Below are 21,720 nucleotides of genomic sequence, written 5' to 3'. Positions count from 1 at the left end.
AGTAACTGGGGCTTCACTATGTGCCCTGCTCTGTGCTGAGCTCTTCATAGGCTTTATCTCACGGAATCCTCACTTGGAGAGGTAAGTGCTGTTATCATCTGTATTTACAGAAGATGCTGACCCAAGGAGAGGGTAAATGACCTGCCCAAATCACACAGCTGGTCGGTTGTTCAGCAGGGTCAGCCTCATGCAGAGCCCGGTTGTTCAGCAGGGTCAGCCTCACGCAAAGCCCGGTTGTTCAGCAGGGTCAGCCTCACGCAGAGCCCGTGCTCCTAACCTTGACACTGCCTTGTCTTCTCTTCTTGGGGAGCAGAGATTCCCAGAGCTAGGAATCCAGAGTTCCAGGTTCTGGTCCTGGCTCTGTGAGCAACTTGCTCTCTGGTCTTAGGCCAGGGCCTTTCCTTTCTCTGGGCCTGTTTCTTCCCATGTCCAGTAAGAGGGCCAGACTAGGGCTTCCAGGGGCCCCTCCTGTTTGGGCATGCTTGGTAGGCACTCAGACCTTTAGAACAACTACCAAATCTAAAACCTGCTTCGCTGAGGTTTGGCCCAGAGGTTGCAAACTGGGGACCACAGGCCTATTCCAGCCCACAGATGCATTTTGTCTGGGCCTCAGCATTTAAGAAAAATCTTAAGATTCCACATAACAATCCAGGTTACTAAGCTTCCCCGAATGAGCATAAAATGGACAACACGGGGCCTACACTCTAGCATGGTGGCTACCGGCTGGAGCTGCCTTAGAAGCTCGGTGTGGTCCCCTGTTCTCACTCACTGCGTTACCTGACTGGCCTTGGCAGTCATTTGAGTTTGTGACCCTGACGTAGCCTATCCCCAACTACATACATGAACAAACCAAGGCCCAGAGAATAGAGCTCTTTCCTAAGGCCACCCTGGAAGCTTAGGAGTAAAGCTGGTGCTCTTTCACCAACATTTTGCCGCCTCCTTTTGCAAGCCATAGGAGGGAGCCTGGGAAAAGGGAGGTGCCTCCATTGAGTCCCAGAGGAATGCTTCAATACTCTCCTCTGAGGGAAAGGACTCGGCAGCAATTCTCAAGCAGAAGCTTCAGTGGAGCTCTGCTTCTGGCTCTGGCCCTGGTGGACTAAGGTTCTCACCTCCGCTGACGTCCTCCTAAGCTTGGGGAGAAAGGGAGAACCTTGTCCAGCCTCAGGAATCTTGCTGTGCTATCTTCCTAGGGATGCAAAATGTCTATCCGTTCACTATCTGTGTATGTACACTTCTGGGAGGGACACAGTGCAGGATGGACTCCCAAATCTGCTGACTTCCTGCTTCTTGTCAGCCCCCTGTGCCAGCCTTGGGGGATGGGGTAGGAAATGAGGCAGTCCCGGAACCTGTCCTCCCAGAGAGCAAGGCTGGAGCGTGGGCCCCTCATACAGCCATTTACCTCTCAGGAAACTCTCCCAGCCCCTGTGGATCTTTCCTACCTTGGGAAGGACTAGAACGTGGAAGGGTCTTACGAAGAATCCCTTGACAAGTTCCTGGTGCTGCTCAGCCCATCCTTCTCTACAGGCACCTCTCAGTGGGGACACCAGAGGCAGGGTGGGGTTGGCTAAACAAGATCCAGCCCAAGCAGGATCTGATCCTCCCCCTCCCCCCGCAAAGTTGGCCCACCTCTCCATTCAGTAGTTCCTATCCCTTTGCTCTTTCCCTCAGGGCGTTCTCCTCCAAGTGAAGGCAGGAAAGCAAAGGTCACTCTGGTTGCCAAATGTAAATCCATGGTTTGCCCTGCTTTTCGCTAAGAAGACTGGTCTTTGGTAAAAATGACACTTTCCCTTACTGATTGCTCATCATGGGTGGGCCCTAGGCTGGACCCTCACAACACCCTGAGAGGTGCAGGATGTCATTACTCCCATCTGCAAGAGAATTGAGGTTCAGACTCATTAAGTGACTCACCCAAGGTCACACAGTTAATAAGAAGCTGTGCAGCCAAGGATTCTGACCAGATTAGTTTGACCCAGAGATTAAAGTCAACCATCATACTTTACAACCTCCAGCGTCCTCTGAGGCTGCAGGGTGAAAGAGGGGAGCTCTACAGCACACTCAGGTGTGCTCAGCTGAGTTGCTGGACTATCCCTTAAGACTCTTTTCTTTTTAAGTATCAGGAAAGCCGGGCGTGGTGGCTCATGCCTATAAGCCCAGCACTTTGGGAGGCTGAGGCGGGCGGATCACCTGAGGTCGGGAGTTGGGAGACCAGCCTGACCAACATGGAGAAACCCCATCTCTACTAAAAATACAAAATTAGCTGGGGGTGGTGGCACATGCCTGTAATCCCATCTCCTCGGGAGGCTGAGGCAGGAGAATTGCTTGAACCTGGGAGGCGGAGATTTTGGTGAGCTGAGATTGTGCCATTGCACTCCAGCCTGGGCAACAAGAGCAAAACTCCATCTCAAAAAAATAAAAATAAAATAAAAATCAGCAAAACTAGAAACAGGAAAGCTCTGCTTTTTTATTTTAAATCTGAATCAACTGAAAAATCAAATCTGCTTTTCACAACTTGGCTCTTCATGCCCAAGTAGCTGTCTGCTGTGGGGACTGTTCGCCCGCCCCACGTCTGTTTCCTCTGTCACTGCTGCTGCACTGTAACAGCTAGGCCATCAGCAATATCAGGAGGTAGAGAGGCAGAAGGAGATTGTCTATCTGTGTGGTGTATGCTTCCAGGAGGGACACAGTGCTGATGGATCCCAAAATCCAAGCATAACTGTAGTTAAGGTCCACTCCACTGTCAAAGATTAAGATCAGAGCTACAGAAATGATCTGTGCAAATATAGATGTCATGGTCCCCTCAAAAGTCTTTTTGGTTCCAGGCCAGCGGATCTCCCCCATGGTGCTACCGAAGATGGAGGCCACAGTATCACCCACACCCACGGCCAGGACACCGGCATAGGGGACGAGGGCCCTGGCTCCCCCCAGACTACCCTTCTGTGTGCAAGGTCTGGGGATCAGCCAGATGGGAAGAGACATGCCCAGGAGCAGGTAGATGTGTGTCAGAATGAGTGGTCCACTGTCTCGTTCATCCAGAAAAAGGGACAGGAGGCTCCGCAGAGTGTGACCCAGGGGCTTGATGCGGAAGTAGCGCACATACTCGAGGAAGATGAAGACTGCCAGACATACAGTGGCGGCTACATAGAGCAGTGGCCGGTCAAAGATGATACCTGGGATGTAGGTGGCTACCACAATGAGGTGGAAATACTTTCGGGCAATGGTGGGGGCCTGGTGCTTCTTGGACTCAGATGATGACCGCTTGGCATTCTGATACAGCACTACCAGGCAGGCCAAGGTGGCCAGCAGAGACCAATAGGCTAGGAGATAGATCCGGGTATCTGTCTGGAAGAGGAACTGAAGAAGCCAGAGCAGGGGGTTCCTGCGGATGAGCCGGTGCAGCCAGGGTAGGACCACACCAAGGCCCAGCACACAGGTCATGAGGTGGAAGAAGATAGAGGAGGCCCAGGTGCCTGAGTCCATGAAAACAAAGAGAGTGCTGAAGAAGATGCCCATGAGCACCATCCCTACTACCACCACCAGCAGGAAGAAGTCCACTGGATCCCCCTGGCTTTCCACCAGTGTCAGAGAGCGCTTGATCAGCTGGTTGAGGACAAAGCTAATGCCACCCAATACCAGCAGCGCTTCGCCAGGGGTGAAGCAGCGGGGCAGCAGGTACAGCAGGATCATGTTGAGATAAACGAAGATCAGCAGGACTTCCAGGACTTCGATCACCTCCCCCACGCTCAGCGAGTGCTTCATGATATAAATGATAACACCTCCAGCCAAGCCCAAGATGACACAAGTGTTGGTTGGCACCGGGCGAGTGATGCCCAGCGCCAACACTGATGAGAAGAGAGCCACTGCCATGCCAGTGGCTGCGACCACGATGCCAAAACGCTCGAAGAACGGGTTCCCCGCAGCCTGGCACCGCTCTTTCATGACTAGTCCAAACAAAGGCATGACCATGGAGGCGGGCAGTAGGCCACTGTTTGCGGACATTCGGAACTGAAAGACGGCGCTCCCCTGCTGTAGCAGCCGGTCCCACTTGTATTGGACGTAGAAGGCCTGCACTGCGAGGGCCACGGCGCACCACGAGTATCGGTCCCATACGGCTGCGTGGATGCTCAGCACCACTGCAAATACTACTGCCGTCTCTGCCAGCACCGATCCACTCAGCGGAGCCCCAGGCCCCGGGGCCGGAGATGGGCACTCTCGGGTCATGTCTCTAGACCTGGGAATTCGCGGAGGCAGCAGTGACTAGGGACGCCCTAGACTTCGGGCCGCTCGACCCCGCCAAGCAGAGGGAGGCACCTTCACCCGGCCAGCAACCTTCTCCCTCCGTTCTCCAGCAGCGAGGAGGGAGCTCCACGGCAGGTCACTCTCTGAGGCCTGGGAGCTGGCGCCCGGCCACCCCCCACAGCCTCCAACCTACGGCGTAGACGTCGCCACTCCACAGCCTTCCTCACAGCCACAGCCGCCCCCGCTGCCGGATCCTCACCTCTTTGGGCCTCGCCATCTTGGCACCGCCCCGCACCAACGTCACGTGACGAAATCCCCGCCCACGCGCCCGGACCGGGGGCGAGCGGTCACGTGGGCACGGCGTCTCGGGGCGGGGTTAGGGCGCGCGCGCGCTCGAAGATGGCGGCGGCCGCCGGTGGGCCGTATGTGAGGTGCGGAGTGGGTCGAGTGGACCGGGGTGGCTGTGAGGCGCGGGGGTCAAAGCAGAGAGGAAGCGGGGCGGGAATTGGAGGCGGGATGTGGCGACAGTGGCAGGGCCAACCCCGACTGGGTGGACTGGCGCCGAGATGGTAGGCTGTTACGTCCAAACGGTCCCCGCGCGCGGGGATCTGAAGAGTCTTTTTCAGGAGGGGGGCCGGCTTTTCACCCCTTCTCTCCGCGCTCGGCCTCCCATCTCCTCACCCAGGGACCTTTGCCTTCCTACCCTCTCGCCTCCGGCGCGTTCCTTGGCGCCCCATCCGCGCTTCCTCGTCCGGCAGTGACGCTCCCTCGAGGTGCGCGACTGGGCGCTTCGCGGTCGCCTGGGGGACCCCCCCACCCACGTCCCCGCTGCAGTCTCCCGCTGTCCTGCCCCGGCGTCGGGTGCGCCCTGCTGGCTCCCCAGCCTGTCCCCAGCGATCTGCTCTTGTTAGGATTCATTTTCGCGTTGCGCCGAGCCACGCTTGGGTTTCTGCCCTCTCTCCGCGCCTGGAATCGTTCTTTTCTTGCACTGAATCAATCAGCCAGCATGCCCAGATCCTCCAAGAGATTTCAGGGACTGAACTAGGCTTTAGGGACAAGAAGATGAAATATTATATACGAAACTACAATTCTCACAAAGTGCTTTCTAGCGCCAGACCCTGGTGGAGCGCTTCCCATGAGTTATCTCATTCAATTCTCACAACTCCGAAAGGCGCCTTCTATTTCACAGATGACTCAGAAGTCCAGCTCAGAGCTAGCCAAGTGATAAAGAGAGGATTCAGGCTGAAGTCTGTGTGACTCCAGTGCTATAACCAGAGCACCACGCCTCCTTCCGTCTTCCACATTGCAGCTTGAAGGTCTTCGTGCGTCCCACCACCCTCCCTCCTTAAAATTAAACATCCCTATCGCTTATCCTTCCCTGTGCCAGCAGTGTTTTTCCCACTTTTTTTTGTTGTTGAGACGGAGTCTCGCGCTGTTACCAAGCTGGATGGAGTGCAGTGGCGCGATCTCGGCTCACTGCAACCTCCGCCTCCCAGGTTCAAGCGATTCTCCTGCCTCAGCGTCCCCGAGTAGCTGGGATTACAGGCGCAGGCCACAACGCCCAGCTAATTTTTGTATTTTTAGTAGAGACAGGGTTTGACCATGTTGGCCAGGATGGTCTTGATCTCTTGACGTTGTGATCTACCCGCCTTGGCCTCCCAAAGTGCTGGGATTACAGGCGTGAGCCACCTCGCCCCGCTGTTTTCCCCACTTTTTTTGCTATGCTGTTCACTGTTGTATCTCATTTTTTTTTCCCTGAGGCAGGGTCCTGCTCTGTTGCCCAGGCTGGAATGCAGTTGTGCAGTATGGCTCACTGCAATATGGCTCACTCCTGGGCTCAAGCGATCCTCCCACCTAAGCCTCCAGAGTAGCTGGGATTACAGGTGTGTACCACCACACCTGGCTATTTTTTTAAAATGTTTTCTTTGAGATGTGGGTCTTGCTATGATGCCCAGGCTGGTCTCAAACGTCTGAGCTCAAGTGATCCTGCCGGCTTTCCAAAGTCCTGAGATTATAGGTGTAAGCCACCGCACCCTGCCACCACTCTGTTCTCAGCACCCAGAAGAGCATGTATAGTCTCTCAGTAAATATTTATTACACATATTGTCCATGCTCTCTGATACCACTTCATTCACCTCTTAGCTGGAAGTGAGACCTCTTTGGAATTTCCACCGGAGAAGGAATGGACTTCTTGAAGATCAGTTTGCTTTTTCCGCCCCTGCCCTGCCGTTTTCTGCCAGCAGTGTTGGGGCAGTGTTGTCAGTACTGTTCCTTCCTTTTTTTTTTTTTTGAGACAGAGTTTTGCTCCTGTTGCCCAGGCTGGAGTACAGTGGCGTGATCTCAGTTCACTGCAACCTGTTCCTTCAGGTTCAAGCGATTCTCCAGCCTCAGCCTCAGCCTCTGGAGTAGCTGGGACTACAAATGTGCATCACCATACCTGGCTAATTTTTTTTTTTTTTTTTTTTTTTTTTAGACAGAGCCTCGCTCTATCTCCCAGGCTGGAATGCAGTGGTGTGATCTTGACTCGCTGCAACGTCCGCCTCCTGGGTTCAAGTGATTCTCATGCTTCAGCCTCCCACACAGTTGGGATTATAAGGCACCTGCCACCACAGCCGACTCATTTTTTTTTTTGTATTTTTAGTAGAGACGGGGTTTCACCATGTTGGCCAGGCTGGTCTTGAACTCCTGACCTCAGGTGATCCACCTGCCTCGGTCTCCCAAAGTGCTGGGATTACAGACGTGAGCCACCATGTCCAGCCTGAATACTGTCTTGTTATCAGAAAAGTGACTAATAATTCCAGTGTGCCATGTGGGAGTTGGTGGCTGTTGATTGAGCAGAATTGAAGTTAGTGTTAAAACATTAACCCTTAGGAAAAAGATGTATAAAGTTTAGGTGGGTTTAAACCTCTTTTGATGAGAAAATCCTGAAAGACAACTTTTTATTTTATTTATTATTTATTTATTTATTTTTGAGACAGAACCTTGCTATTGTCGCCCAGGCTGGAATGCACTGGCTCAATCTTTGCTCACTGCAACCTGCATCTCCTGGGTTCAAATGATTCTCCTGTCTCAGCCTCCCAAGTAGCTGAGATTACAGGCACCTGCCACCACACCTGGCTAATTTTTTGTATTTTTAGTAGAGATGGGGTTTCACCATGTTGGCCAGGCTGGTCTCCAATTCCTGACCTCAAGTGATCGCCTGCCTCAGCTTCCCAAAGTGCTGAGATTATAGTTGTGAGCCATCGCATCTGGCCCACACTAGCTAATTTTGTATTTTTTGTAGAGACAGGGTTTCGTTCTGTTGCCCAGGCTGGTCGCAAATTCCAGGGCTCAAGTAATCCTTCTGCCTTGGCCTTCCAAAATGCTAGGATTACAGGTGTGAGCCACCATACCCAGCCTGTTTTTTAGTTTTACCTTATAGTTAACATAGCTTGCATTCTTTTGTGTGTGTATGATAGAGTCTTGCTCTGTCGCCAGGCTGGAATGCAGTGGCGCAATCTTGGCTCACTGCAACCTCTGCCTCCTGGGTTCAGGTGATTCTCCTCCCTCAGCCTCCCTTATAGCTGGGACTACAGGCACATGCCAACCATGCCCAGCTGATTTTTGCATTTTTAGTAGATAAGGGGTTTCACCATGTTGGTCACGATCGTCTCCATCTCTTGACCTCTTGATCCACCACCTTGGCTTCACAAAGTGCTGGGATTGCAGGTGTGAGCCACACCGCCCAGACATAGCTTGTATTCTTTTTGGGAAATGTTTAGGATATTTTAGGACCTTTTCATCCCTTCTCTCTCTGTAGATAGGCTTTCTAAGTAGTGTTAATTACGACAGATTACTATTCTAAGTGATGGTTTAGGATCTCACCAAATACAATTTCTGTCCATTTAATATATTTTTTAAAAATAATAACTATTTCTAGAGAGAATTTCTTTTTTTTTTTTTTTTTTTTTTTTTTTTGGTTTGAGAGTCACATTGTCATCCAGGCTGGAGTGCAGTGGCATGATCTTGGCTCACTGCAACTTCTGCCTCCTGGATTCAAGTGATTCTTGTGTGTCAGCCTACTGAGTAGCTGGGAGTACAGGCACCCGCCACCATGCCTGACTAATTTTTGTATTTTTTGTAGAGATGTGGTTTAGTAGAGAATTTTTGTATTTTTTGTAGAGATGTGGTTTAGTAGAGAATTTTTTTTTTTTTTTTTTTTTTTTTTTTTTTTTGAGACGGAGTCTCGCTCTTGTTACCCAGGCTGGAGTGCAATGGCGCGATCTCGGCTCACCGCAACCTCCGCCTCCTGGGTTCAGGCAATTCTCCTGCCTCAGCCTCCTGAGTAGCTGCGATTACAGGCACGCGCCACCGTGCCCAGCTAATTTTTTTGTATTAATAGAGACGGGGTTTCACAATGTTGACCAGGATGGTCTCGATCTCTCGACCTCGTGATCCACCCGCCTCGGCCTCCCAAAGTGCTGGGATTACAGGCTTAAGCCACCGCGCCCGGCCAAGAATTTTTGTATTTTTTAGTAAAGATGGGGTTTCACCATGTTGGCCAGGATGGTCTCCATCTCTTGACCTTGTGATCTGCCCACATCGGCCTCCCAAAGTGCTGGGATTACAGGCGTGAGCCACCGCGCCTGGTCAAGACAGGGTTTATGTTTAGAAGAGATCGGACCATGTTGGCCACACTGGTCTCGAACTGCTGACCTCAGGTGATCTACCCACTTCAGCCTCCCAAAGTGCTGGGTTTACAGGCATGATCCACTGCGCCTGCCACGTTAAAATCTTATATTTTAGTTTCTTAATTTTTATTTTGAACATTAAACTTCTAAGAATATTATCATGTAGCAAGATAACTTTCCAAAAATTTAACAAATTGTTTTGTATATTAAGGTTTTTTGCTTTTAGAGGGTAGACATAATGGCTATGGGGCAGTGTACAAGTTTGTATGATTAAAAAGAGCAAAGTTACCTCTATTTCTCATTTTACAGGAGCAGTAGAGAACTGTGGACTATTCTGCTTGGGAGGTCGGCTCTGAGAGAGCTGGTAAGTGGTGGTATTCTTGAGTGGGTTCTCTGGGTTCTTTGTGTAGCTTTTGTTACTAAAAAAACCTTGCTTTCCTTTAATGTAGGAAGTAAACACATTTATTTATTTATTTAGAGATGGAATTTCACTCTTGTTGCCCAGGCTGGAGTGCAATGGTGCAATCTCCACTCACTGCAACCTCTGCCTCCTGGGTTCAAGTGATTCTCCTGCTGCAGCCTCCTGAGCAGCTGAGATTACAGGCGCATGTCACCATGCCTGGCTAATTTTTGTATTTTTAGTAGAGATGGGGTTTCACAGTGTTGGCCAGGCTGGTCTTCAACTCCTGACCTCAGGTGGTCTGCCTGCCTTGGCCTCCCAAAGTGCTGGGATTATAGGCATGAGCCACTGTACCTGGTCATTTTTTTTTATTTTTTGAGACAGTCTGACTCTGTCACCCAGGCCAGAATGCAGTGGCACGATCTCAGCTCAATGCAACCTCCACCTCCTGGGTTCAAGTGATTGCCTGCATCAACCTCCCGAAGAGCTGGGATTACAGGTACATGCCACCATGCCCAGTTAATTTTTGTATTTTTAGTAGAGATGGGGTTTCACTGTGTTGGCCAGGCTGGTCTCGAACTCCTGACTTCAGGTGATCTGCCTGCCTCGGCCTCCCAAGGTGCTGGGATTGTGGGCGTGAGCCACTGCCTGGCGTAAACACTTTTTTTATTACTAAAACTTTATAATCATGGCCAGATGCAGCGGCTCACGCCTGTAATCCCAGCCCTTTGGGAGGCCAGGGCAGAAGGATCACTTGAGCACATAAACTGAAGGCTAGCCCTGGCAACATAGCAAGAACCTCTCTATACCAAAAATCAAAAAAAAAAAATAAAACAAACCAGGCGTGGTGGTGCATGTCTGTAGTCTCAGCTACTTGGGAGGCCAAGGTGGGAGGATTGCTTGAGTCTGGGAGGTTGAGGCTGTAGTGAACTCTAGCCTGGGAGACAGAGCGAGATGCTGGCTCACAAAAGCCAAAAGCTTTATAAACATTATGCATTCCTTACTTCTCTGCTGAAATGAGACTGTGTCTTATAGTCTGGCAACTGAAGGCTTCTAAATCTATCTTTCCTTGTTCTTCATTGAGTCCCTTTTTTTTTTTTTTTTTTTTTTTAAAGACTGGGTTTCACCATGTTGGTCAGGCCGGTCTTGAACTCCCGACCTCAGGTGATCCGCCCACCTTGGCCTCCAAAGTGCTTGGATTACAGGCGTGAGCCACCACGCCCGGCCCTTCATTGAGTCCTTTTAATGAAAAGATACCAGTGTTCATTGATTGGCTGCAGAGAACAGAGGTACAAATACCATTCTGTTACCTCAACCTAAGAAAGATTCTCAAGAGTGGCAGTGGTTTCTAGGATTTTTTTTTTCTTTTGAGACATGGTCTCACTCTGTCCACCAGGCTGGAGCACAGTGACATAATCTTGGCTCAATGCAGCCTCAATCTCCAGGATCAAGTAATCCTCAGCCTCCTGAGCAGCTGGGACCACAGGTGCTCACCGCCACGCCACATTAATTTCTGTATTTTTTGTAGAGATGGGGTTTTACCATGTTGCCCAGGATGGTCTTGAACTCCTGGGCTCAAGCGATCCACACGCCTTGGCCTCCCAAAGTGCTGGTATTATAGATGTGAGCCACTGCGCCTACCCTGGTTTCTAGGATATTTCCAAGTATATAATCAATAAAGGACAGTTCTTCATGTTGATTCTTGGGTGTTCTGATCTTGTGAAGATAAAGTGTTAAGATGACACTCATTTATCTTTTTCTTTATTTTTATTTTGGAGACGGAGTCTTGCTCTGTCACCCAGAGTGGAGTGCAGTGGTGCCATCTCAGCTCGCTGCAACCTCCACCTCCCAGGTTCAAGCGATTCATCTGTGTCAGGCTCCCAAGTAGCTGGGGCTACAGGCTCATGCCACTACACCTGGCTAATTTTTTTGTATTTTTAGTAGAGACAGGGTTTCACCGTGTTAGCCAAGATGGTCTCGATCTCTCCTGACCTCGCGATTCATCTGCCCTGGCCTCCCAAAGTGCTGGGACTACAGGTGTGAGTCACTGCGTCTGGCAAGATGACATTTATTATTGTTATTTTTATTATCATTAACAGAATTAATATTATTTATTTTAGAGCCTTAACATCTCTTTTTTTTTTTTTTTTTTTTTTTTAAGACGGAGTCTCGCTCTTGTTACCCAGGCTGGAGTGCAATGGCGCGATCTCGGCTCACCGCAACCTCCGCCTCCTGGGTTCAGGCAATTCTCCTGCCTCAGCCTCCTGAGTAGCTGGGATTACAGGCACGCACCACCGTGCCCAGCTAATTTTTTTGTATTAATAGAGACGGGGTTTCACAATGTTGACCAGGATGGTCTCGATCTCTCGACCTCGTGATCCACCCGCCTCGGCCTCCCAAAGTGCTGGGATTACAGGCTTGAGCCACCGCGCCCGGCCGAGCCTTAACATTTCTTAATAATATGCCTTCATTTGATAATTCTACTTCTAGGAATGTATCTTTTTTTTTTTTTTTTTTTTTTTGAGACGGAGTTTTGCTCTTGTTACCCAGGCTGGAGTGCAATGGCGCGATCTTGGCTCACTGCAACCTCCGCCTCCTGGATTCAGGCAATTCTCCTGCCTCAGCCTCCTGAGTAGCTGGGATTACAGGCATGCGCCACCACGCCCAGCTAATTTTTTGTATTTTTAGTAGAGACGGGGTTTCACCATGTTGACCAGGATGGTCTCGATCTCTTGACCTCGTGATCCACTCGCCTTGGCCTCCCAATTTTTTCTTTTTTTTTGAGACAGAGTCTCACTCTGTCGCCAGCTGCCAGGCCGGAGTGCAGTGGCACAGTCTCGGCTCACTGCAACCTCCGCCTCCCGGGTTCAAGCAGTTCTTCTGCCTCAGCCTCCCGAGTAGCTGGGACTGCAGGCACACGCCACCATGCCCAGCTAATTTTTGTATTTTTTTAGTAGAGGCGGGGTTTCACCATGTTGGCCAGTATGGTCTTGATCTCTTGACCTCATGATCCGCCCACCTCAGCCTCCCAAAGTGCTGGGATTCCAGGCTTGAGCCACCGCACCCAGCCTTTAGGAATGTATCTTTAAAAAATTCCTGAAAAAGTTTTGCACACAAAGCTTCACCACAGGCCAGGTGTGGTGGCTCATACCTGTAATCCCTGCACTTTGGGAGGCCAAGGCGGGCGAATCACCTGAGATCAGGAGTTAGAGACCAGCCTGGCCAACATGGTGAAATGCTGTCCCTACTAAAAGTACAAAAGGTTAGCTAGGCGTAGTGGCAGGCGCCTGTAATCCCAGCTACTCAGGAGGCTGAGGCAGGAGAATCATTTGAACCCTGGGGGTGGAGGTTGCAGCGAGTTGAGATAGCGCTGCTGCAATCCAGCCTGGGGAACAGAGTGAGACTCCCTCTCAAAAAAAACTTTACCACAGTGGCTGGGTGCAGGGGCTCATGCCTATAATCCCAGCACCTTTACAGGCCAAGAAGGGAGGATTACTTGAGCCCAGGAGTTTGAGACCAGCTTGGGCAACATAGTGAGACCCCATCTCTACAAAATATTAAAAAATTAGTTGGACATCAGGGCACATACTTGTATTAATAATTCCAGCTACTTAGGAGGCTGTGGTGGGAAGATCACTTAAGCTTAGGAGATCAAGGCTGCAGTGAGCCGTGATTACATCACTGGCAGCCTAGGTGACAGAACAAGACCCTGTCTCAAAAAACAGCAAAGAAAACTTCACCACAACATCATTTATATTATTACATAATTTCAATCAGCTTAAGTATATTGAACATTAGAGGAATGGTCAATAAATCTATCAACTTGATAAAGTATTATGCAGCAACTTGAAAGTATGTTTATCAAGACTTTCATAATAAGGTTAAGTCATCGTTATGTTAAGCAAAGAAAAGAAGGTTACAGAATTCCGTATTCAAAATAATTTCAACTCTGGGGGAAAATGCATATTAAAAACACTCAAAGGAATATGTAATAGTGCAATTCTGGAGTCTGATTTTTTTTTTTTTTGAGAAGGATTTTCTTGGCTCACTACAACCTCTGCCTCCCAGTTTCAAGCAATTCTCCCTCCTTAGCCTCCCTAGTAGCTGGGATTGCAAGCATGCGCCACCACGCCCAGTTAATTAGTATATTTTTAGTAGAGACGGGGGTTTCTCCATGTTGTCCAGGCTGGTTTTGAACTCCTGACCTCAGGTGATCCACCTGCCTCAGCCTCCCAAAGTGCTGGGATTACAGGTATGAGCCACCATGTTCAGCCGAGTCTGATGATTAATAAAAATGCATTTGTGGCTGAGCATGGTGGCTCACACCTGTAATCCCAGCACTTTGTGAGGCTGAGGCGGGCAGATCACCTGAGGTCTAGAGCTCGAGACCAGCCTGGCCAACATAGAGAAACCCCGTCTCTATTAAAAATACAATAATTACCCAGGCGTGGTAGTGCACACCTGTAATCCCAGCTAATTGGGAGGCTGAGGTGGGAGAATTGCTTGAACCCAGGAGGTGGAGTTGCGGTGAGCCGAGTTCACACCACAGACTCTGTCTCAAACAACAACAACAACAAAAACTTCATTTGTATAATCGCCTTGTTATGTTCCAGAGTCAGATTGAGGCAGAACTGAATAAACATTGGCGGCGATTGTTAGAAGGGCTTTCTTACTACAAACCTCCCAGGTATGGCTATTTCATGTGTCTGGTTAAAGTAATTTCCCTTGTTTTGAATACTGAACAGAAAAAAAAGAAAATAAATAAATAAATAAAAAGTAATTTCCCTAAGGAAGCTGGCATGGCTGAAACCATCCTCCTGTATGCTTTGTTGATATTGTAGGGTTATGTATACCAGAGATAATACAATTTAGTTTGCCAGTGGGAAAGAGTAGGGTTTGTTTGTTTTTTTGTTGACTGAAAGAAAAGGAAATTCCTTCTAGAAATACAGTATTGTAGAATATGATTAAGACCTGTGTGTGGGGATGGGGATTTATTAAATATTCTTTTTTTTTTTTTTTTTTGAGACGGAGGTTCGCTCTTGATACCCAGGCTGTAGTGCAATGGTGCGAATCTCGGCTCACCGCAACCTCCGCCTCCTGGGTTCAGGCAATTCTCCTGCCTCAGCCTCCTGAGTAGCTGGGATTACAGGCACGCGCCACCGTGCCCAGCTAATTTTTTGTATTAGTAGAGACAGAGTTTCACCATGTCGACCAGGATGGTCTCGATCTCTTGACCTCGTGATCCACCCACCTCGGCCTCCCAAAGTGCTGGGATTACAGGCTTGAGCCACCGCACCCGGCCTAAATATTCAATTAATTTTCTAATATTTAGGGTCCACAACATCTGTGTTAGCACTAATTCCTGGGAGATAGCAGTGAATGATGATACTAGCAGCTGATGCTTTTATAGTGTTTACTATATAACAATTATTACTCTAAGCACTTGACTTATCAAAAGTTATTTAATCCCCACAACACCCCTTTGAGGTAGTTACCGCTTTTATTCTTTGGGTGAATATCTGATCTTTTTATTGGGTAATGGAAAACAGAGTAATGAAATAGAGTGATGAAATAAAGAGAATACAGCTTGTAGGGCTGGGCTTATTTGATCTTGATTTCTAGTCCAGATCTCATTCTATTACGCATCATAGTCTAAGTCACCCTCATTTCTCTTCTACTTTTGTACTTCTTTTGACTTTATTTTATTTTATCTTCCATTTTCATTCTCTTAGGTTAACAGTGAACTTTTTGTTGTTACTCATCTGTCTGTTAACTCTTTCCCTGTAATTACTTTGAAGTAAATCCTAGATACCTTGGTATTTTATCTGCGAATACTTCACTGTGTATCAAAATATATGAACTTTTAAAAAAGATAACCACTATATTATCACATTCAGGTATTCATATCATTGTTTCCATTTTACAGATGGGGAAACTGAGGCACAAAGAGGTTAAATAACTTGCCAAGGTCATACAGCTAGTAAGTGGTAGAACTGGGATTTGAACCTGGTGGTCTCATTCCAGTGTCAGTTTTTTGTTTGTTTGTTTTGAGATGGAGTCTTGCTCTGTCCCCTAGGCTGGATGCAGTGGCATGATCTCTGCTCATTGCAGTCTCCACCTCCCTCCCAGGTTCAAGCGATTCTCCCACCTCAGCCTCCCAAGTAGCTGGGATTACAGGCACCTGCTATGGTGCCTGGTTAAGTTTTATATTTTTTGTAGAGACGGAGTTTCACCATGTTGGCCAGGCTGATCTTGAACTCCTCACCTCATATGATCTGCCTGTCTCAGCCTCCCAGAGAGTTGAGATTACAGGCGTGAGCCACCACACCTGGCCTTTTTTTTTGAGATGGAATTTTGCTCTTATTGCCCAGGCTGGAGTGCAATGGCCTGATCTCAGCTCAATGTAACCTCCACCTCCCGGGTTCAAGTGATTCTCCTGCCTCAGCCTCTAGAGTAGCTGGGATTACAGGCACCTGCCATTACGCCTGGCTAAGTTTTGTATTTTTAGTAGAGATGGGGTTTCACCATGTTGGCCAGGCTGGTCTACAATTCCTGACCTCAGGTGATCCACCTGCCTCAACCTCCCAAAGTGCTGGGAGTACGGGCATGAGCCCCCATGCCCAGCCCCAGTGTCTGTTCTTTTTTTTTTTTTTTTTTTTTTTTTGGTGGTTTTGGCTAAGTGGAGTTGAAACAACTTTTTTTTTTTTTTTTTTTTTTTTTTTTAGAGAAAGAGAGAGAGAAAATAGGAAGGAGAAAAAAGGAAGAGAAAGAGAGAGAGAGAATGGGGAGGAGGGAGAAGGAAAAAAAAAGAGGGAGAGAGAATGGGAGTATTGCTTTCTTGCCCAGGCTAGAATGCAATTTAGTAATGGGTATTGAAAACCTCTTTTATACTGATAATTATACTTAATGATGTAATCAGGAAGGAGTAAGGGAAGAAGATAACAAACAAACAGCCAACCAATATTTAATTTAAACCTATGAAATGCTATGCGATTACTGAGGAGTGATTTACTTCCAATTATATAGTCACCTTTGGAATAGGTGTGAGGTGGTAATGTATGTTTTGTGTATTTGAAGTGGAGAGTACTATAAATATTTATTAAGTTTACTTGTTCCGGGTCTGAGTTCAAGTTCTGAATATCCTTGTTAATTTTCTATCTCGTTGATCTATAGAATCGTTAGCTCTTCTTGTTGCATTGATCCTTTTGCCATTATGTAATGTCATTCCTCGCCTCTTTTGATCTTTGTTGCTTTAAAGTCTACTTTATCAGAGGTGAGAATTGCATCTGCTGCTTTTTGTTTATTAGTTTATTTTTACTCTCTGTTCAATTGGTAAATCTTCCTCCTTCTCTCTGAGTCTTTGTGTATTGTTTCATGTAAGATGGGCCCGGATGCAGCATACCGATGGGTTTTGGCTTTTTATCCAATTAAAATATATGTAAGTTTAATACCAGCATTTGATGCTAGCTGGCTGTTTTGCCCATTAGTTGATGTGAATTTTTTATTGTGTTAAAGTTCTTTGCTTTTTGATATATTTTTGGAAAGGCTGTTATTGGTTGTTCCTTTATATGTATAGTGCTTCTTTCAGAAGCTCTTGTAAAGCAGGCCTGGTGGTGGTGAACTCTCTAAGTACTTGTTTGTTCGCAAAAGATTTAATTTTTCCTTCGCACATAAAGCTTAGTTTGGCTGGATAGGAAATTCTGGGTTGAAAGTTCTTTTCTTTAAGGGTGTTAAATATTGGTCCCCACTCTTTTCTGGCTTGTAGGGTTTCTGCTGAGAGATCTGCTGTAAGTCTGATAGGTTTCCCTTTATGGGTAACCTGAACTTTCTCTCTAGCTGCCCTTAGTATTTTCTCCTTCATTTCAACCCTAATAAATCTGGCAATTATGTGCCTTGGGGTTGGTCTTCTTGAAGAATATCTTTGTGGTGTTCTCTGTATTACCTGGAGTTGAATATTACCCTGCCTTGCCAGGTTGGGAAAATTTTCCTGAATGATATCCTGAAGAGTATTTTCCAACTTGGATTCATTCTCTTCATCACATTCAGGTACACCTATCAAACGTAAATTAGGTCTTTTCACATAGTCCCATATTTCCTGGAGACTTTGCTCATTCCTTTTCATCCTTTTTTCTGCATTTTTGTCTTCTCGTTTCATTTCACTGAGCTGGTCCTCGACTTCTGATATCCTTCCTTCCGCTTGATCAATTCGACTGTTTAAACTTGTGCATGCTTCGCGAAGTTCTCGTGTTGTGTTTTTCAGCTCCATCAATTCACTTATATTCTTCTCTAAATTGTCCATTCTCATTAACATTTCATTAAACCTTTTTTCAAGGTTCTTAGTTTCTTTGCATTGGGTTAGAATAAGTTCTTTTAATTCACAGAAGTTTCTTATCACCCACGTTTGGAAACCTGCTTCTGTTATTGGAATACCGGTGTAATCTATTAAGCCTTGTTCCGTTACTGATGAGGAATTGCAATCCCCTGTAGAGGGAGAGGCATTCTGATTTTGAGTATTCTCTACCTTTTTACGCTGGTTTCTTCCCTTCATTATATATTTGTCCGTCTGTCGTCTTTATAATTACCGACTTTCTAACTGGGTCTCTGACGTCGAACTTGTTGATTCCCTGCGCCGAAATCTGAGCAATCCACTGAGCCGGCCAAAAGAGCGGTGTTAAGATTGATGGTGCTTTTCTGCCCGGGAATCTCCGGACTCTGCACCAAGAACTGGCGTGCTAAGGCACCAGCAAAACCGCCACGCCGGCCACAAGAGTCGCCCTGGTGACCCGTGGAGCTCCTCCACTGGGAATCTCGTGGTCCGTGAGCAACTAATATTCGTCTGAAAGTGTGGCGTCCTCTCGTTCTTTGCGCTTTCACTGGGAGGTACGTGCCCGAGCTGCTAATCATCAGCCATCTTGGATCTCTCTCTCCCAGTGTCTGTTCTTAATCATCATTCTGTGTTGCCTCTTTCAGAAATTACTGTTCACTCTTATACTAGCCTTTATGTTGTGGATTTTCTTGTGAAATGTGAGGGTCTCTAAAAAAAGAAAAAAATATATCCAGCAACATTATGCATCACAGAATGGACATTGAGGAAAATTCTCTTTGCAGTAGCATGGGATTTGAAGTCTGATAGACTTTTCTTTCTTTTTGTTTTAGAAACAGGGATCTTGCTCTGTCACCCAATCTGAAGTACAGTGGTGTGACCATAACTCACTGTAATCTTGAACTCCTGGACTAAAGTGATTCTCCTACCTCAGTCTCCCAACTAGCTAGGACTTCAGGTGTATGCCACCAGGCCTAGCTAAGTTGTTTTGTTTTGTTTTGTTTTTGAGACAGGTTGGAACAAAAACCTGTTGGAATGCAGTGGCATAATCTCGGCTCACTGCAGCCTCCACCTCCCGGGTTCAAGTAGTTCTCCTGCCTCAGCCTCCTGAGTAGCTGGGACTAAGGCGTGCGCCACTATGTCTGGCTAATTTTTGTATTTTTAGTAGAGACAGGGTTTCACTATATTGGCTGGGCTGGTCTCAAACTCCTGACCTCAAGTGATTTACCTGTCTTTTGTTGTTACTCATCTGTCTGTTAACCCTTTCCCTGTAATTACTTTGAAGTAAATCCTAGATCCCTTGTTGGCCTCCCAAAGTGCTGAGATTACAGGAGTGAGCCACTGCACCCAGCCATGGCTAAGTTTTAACATTTTTTTGTAGAGGCGAGGTCTCACTATTTTACCTAGGCTGGTCCCAAACTCCTGCCCTCCAGTGATCCTCCCATCTCAGCCTCCCAAAGTGCTGGGATTACAGGTGTGAGCCGCCATACCCAACCTACTGTTTTCTTTTTTTTTTTAAAGATGGGATTTCGCCATGTTGATCAGGCTGGTTTTGAACTCCTGACCTCAGGTGATCCACCCGCCTTGGCCTCCAAAGTGCTTGGATTACAGGCGTGAGCCACCACACCCGGCCTCAACCTACTGTTTTCTTTAGTATCTTTTTTTCTGTTCCAGGATCCAACCTAGTTGTCATGTGTCTGTAGTCTCCTCTTAGCTATGATAGTGTCTTAGTCTTGCCTTGATTTTCATGACCTTGAACAGTTTTGAGGAGTGGTCAGTTATTTTGTAGGAGGCCCCCAATTTGGGTTTATCTGATGTTTTTCTTACTATTAGACTGGGGTTGTGAGTTTTTGGGAAGACTATACAGACGTGAGGTACCCTTTTTATTGAGATGGTGTTTCACTCTTGTTGCCCAGGCTGGAGTGCAGTGGTGTGATCTCGGCTCATTGAAACCTCTGCCTCGTGGGATCAAGCAATTCTGTCTCAGCCTCCTGAGTAGCTGGGACAACAGGCGCGTGCCACCACACCTGGCTAATTTTTGTATTTTTAGTAGAGACAGAGTTTTGCTATATTGGTCAGGCTGGTCTTGAACTCCTGACTTCAGGTGATCCGCCCACCTTGGCTTCCCAAAGTGTTGGGATTACAGGCTTGAGCCACCATACCTGACTGAGGTACCCTTCTTACTACATCATAGCAGAGAGTACATGCTGTCTACATGAAATAAATGGTGATGTTAATCTTGGTCACTCAGTTAAGGAGGCATTTGCCAAGTTTCTCCTCTGTACAGTTACTTTTTTCTCTTTTCTTACAGTTTTTGGAAGTGAGTACTAAATAGAGCCATGTCCAGCTATTTTTTTTTTTTTTGACTTTTTGTGGAGATGAGGGTCTCCCTTTGTTATCCAGGCTGGTCTCAAACTCTTGGCCTCAAGCTGCCTTCCTACCTTGGCCTCCCAAAGTGCTGGGATTATAGGCATGAGCCATTGTGCCGGCCCCTTCCTACCCCATTTATTTATTCATTAGTTTATATCTGTATTGACTCAAATATATTTATTATATTTATTTTATACTTTGTTTATACCTTGTTTCAGCTTTGGCTGTTGGGCTTTCTTTTGGGTTGGCCTCTGTCCTTTTGATGTGTCCTTCCTTTTTTCTTTTTTGATTTTCTCTTTTTTTCTATTAAGTTGTCTCCTACTGAAAGGACTTTGGTTTTCTAAGACTTTGTGTACTTTCTTTCACTATATGATGCTTCAAAATTATTTTGAATTTTCCTTACCCTGGCTCTAGAATCAACCAGTTCTCCAAGGAGTCCTGTTATTAGAGAATGGTATTAAAAACAGGATCTGGGGCGGGGGGGTGGGTGCAAAAAAAACAAACAGGGTCTGGGTGCTGCGTGTGCTTGCTGCTACTGGAGGGTTATACCGTGTAAGCCTTCTCAGTGGACAGAGCTATTACAGATAATATATGTATGTATGCCACAGACCTGGTTTTAAATTTTAGCAATTGTTTATTAGCTGTGGAATTTTTGGTAAGTTATTTACCCTTTCTAAGTGTTAGTAATTCATTTGTAAAAGGAGAATAGTAATATTGGCCTTTCAGGGTAGTAGTAAGGATCAAAAATAATGTAACAATGTATCTACAAGCAACATTTTTATAACTGTAATTTAACCAGTTTTTTTTTGTTAGGCATAACCAGCTCTTTGTTATGATGTCTATAGAGATGAATGTGTGTGTGTATTTTATAGGCATCTAAAGGGCAGAAAAAGTCTGTAGGAAAAATATTTTAAAATATTTTTATTTTAAACTCATAGTGGACTATTGATAATGAAGAAATGATTCACTGTTCTTTTCATAGTTCAAGTTCAGCTGAAAAAGTGAAAGCGAGTAAAGATGTAGCTTCACCATTGAAGGAACTGGGTTTAAGAATCAGCAAGTTTTTGGTGAGTAAAAATTGGGACTTGCTCAATTTAATACCTTCAGTGTGGATGTGGATGGTTGTATTGCTAGTGATAGTGAAAATTCAGTTTATTTTTGTTTTAAGGATTAAATTGAACATGTTGTGTTTCATAAATACCCAGGTTGCAACTCTTCTCCCTAAACGTCACAAGTCAAAGTTGCCTGATCCATTTACTGCATATCATAGGGTTTTCTTCACCACACATGTGGTGGTCTTTAAGGTGACTAAATTTGTCATTTTGGAAGCTCACATCATACCTACTTGCTGTATCAATGTGTTTGGTGAATAAGCATTGTGTTTCTGGCTTGTACATTTAATTGTAACACAAATTGTATGGCAGTGATTGGCTCTTTTCTTTTCCTATTAGAGTCAGAATTGTTATGTTGTATGAAATCTTTGGAAGCATTTTTGTTTATTCAAGTTCTGTGTTCATTGTAGAAGACAAATCTTTAAATACTTGGCCTCCTGTGTGCAGTTTCTGAGCTGAAGTGGCTGTTCCTCACTTAATATCTCTGTGTTTCAGGGTCTTGATGAAGAACAGAGTGTGCAGTTACTCCAATGTTACCTGCAAGAGGACTACAGGGGTACTCGGGACTCTCTAAAGGTTTGTGGTTTATGTCAGCTTCTTTCTGCTGCT

General features: G+C 46.6%; 2 protein-coding genes across 3 annotated transcripts in view; one reads left to right on the top strand and one right to left on the bottom strand.

Moving 5' to 3' along the window:
• Positions 1 to 2,441: 2,441 nt before the first annotated feature.
• On the bottom strand, positions 2,442 to 4,519 carry DOLK (dolichol kinase). The gene has a single exon (XM_012458008.2). It carries the CDS (start codon positions 4,216 to 4,218, stop codon positions 2,602 to 2,604), a length of 1,617 nt encoding a protein of 538 aa, XP_012313431.1. The 5' UTR covers positions 4,219 to 4,519; the 3' UTR covers positions 2,442 to 2,601.
• Positions 4,520 to 4,608: 89 nt separating this feature from the next.
• NUP188 (nucleoporin 188) overlaps positions 4,609 to 21,720 on the top strand; it is a 59,745-nt gene continuing 42,633 nt past the window's right edge. For both annotated transcript variants that reach the window (XM_064377276.1, XM_064377273.1), the window contains exons 1-5: positions 4,609 to 4,667; positions 9,216 to 9,270; positions 13,920 to 13,993; positions 20,982 to 21,066; positions 21,607 to 21,687. In XM_064377276.1, coding sequence (XP_064233346.1) covers positions 4,636 to 4,667; positions 9,216 to 9,270; positions 13,920 to 13,993; positions 20,982 to 21,066; positions 21,607 to 21,687 — 327 coding nt within the window. In that variant the 5' untranslated portion in view covers positions 4,609 to 4,635. The remainder of the gene's footprint in view (positions 4,668 to 9,215; positions 9,271 to 13,919; positions 13,994 to 20,981; positions 21,067 to 21,606; positions 21,688 to 21,720) is intronic.

This window comes from Aotus nancymaae, unplaced genomic scaffold (genome assembly GCF_030222135.1).
Source record: "Aotus nancymaae isolate 86718 unplaced genomic scaffold, 86718_ANA_hifiasm-v0.15.2.pri h1tg000003l, whole genome shotgun sequence".
In the NCBI taxonomy this organism is placed as follows: Eukaryota; Metazoa; Chordata; class Mammalia; order Primates; family Aotidae; genus Aotus; species Aotus nancymaae.
The sequence above is the reverse complement of the archived record's forward strand: the minus strand, read 5'-3'. Positions and strand labels throughout refer to the sequence as shown.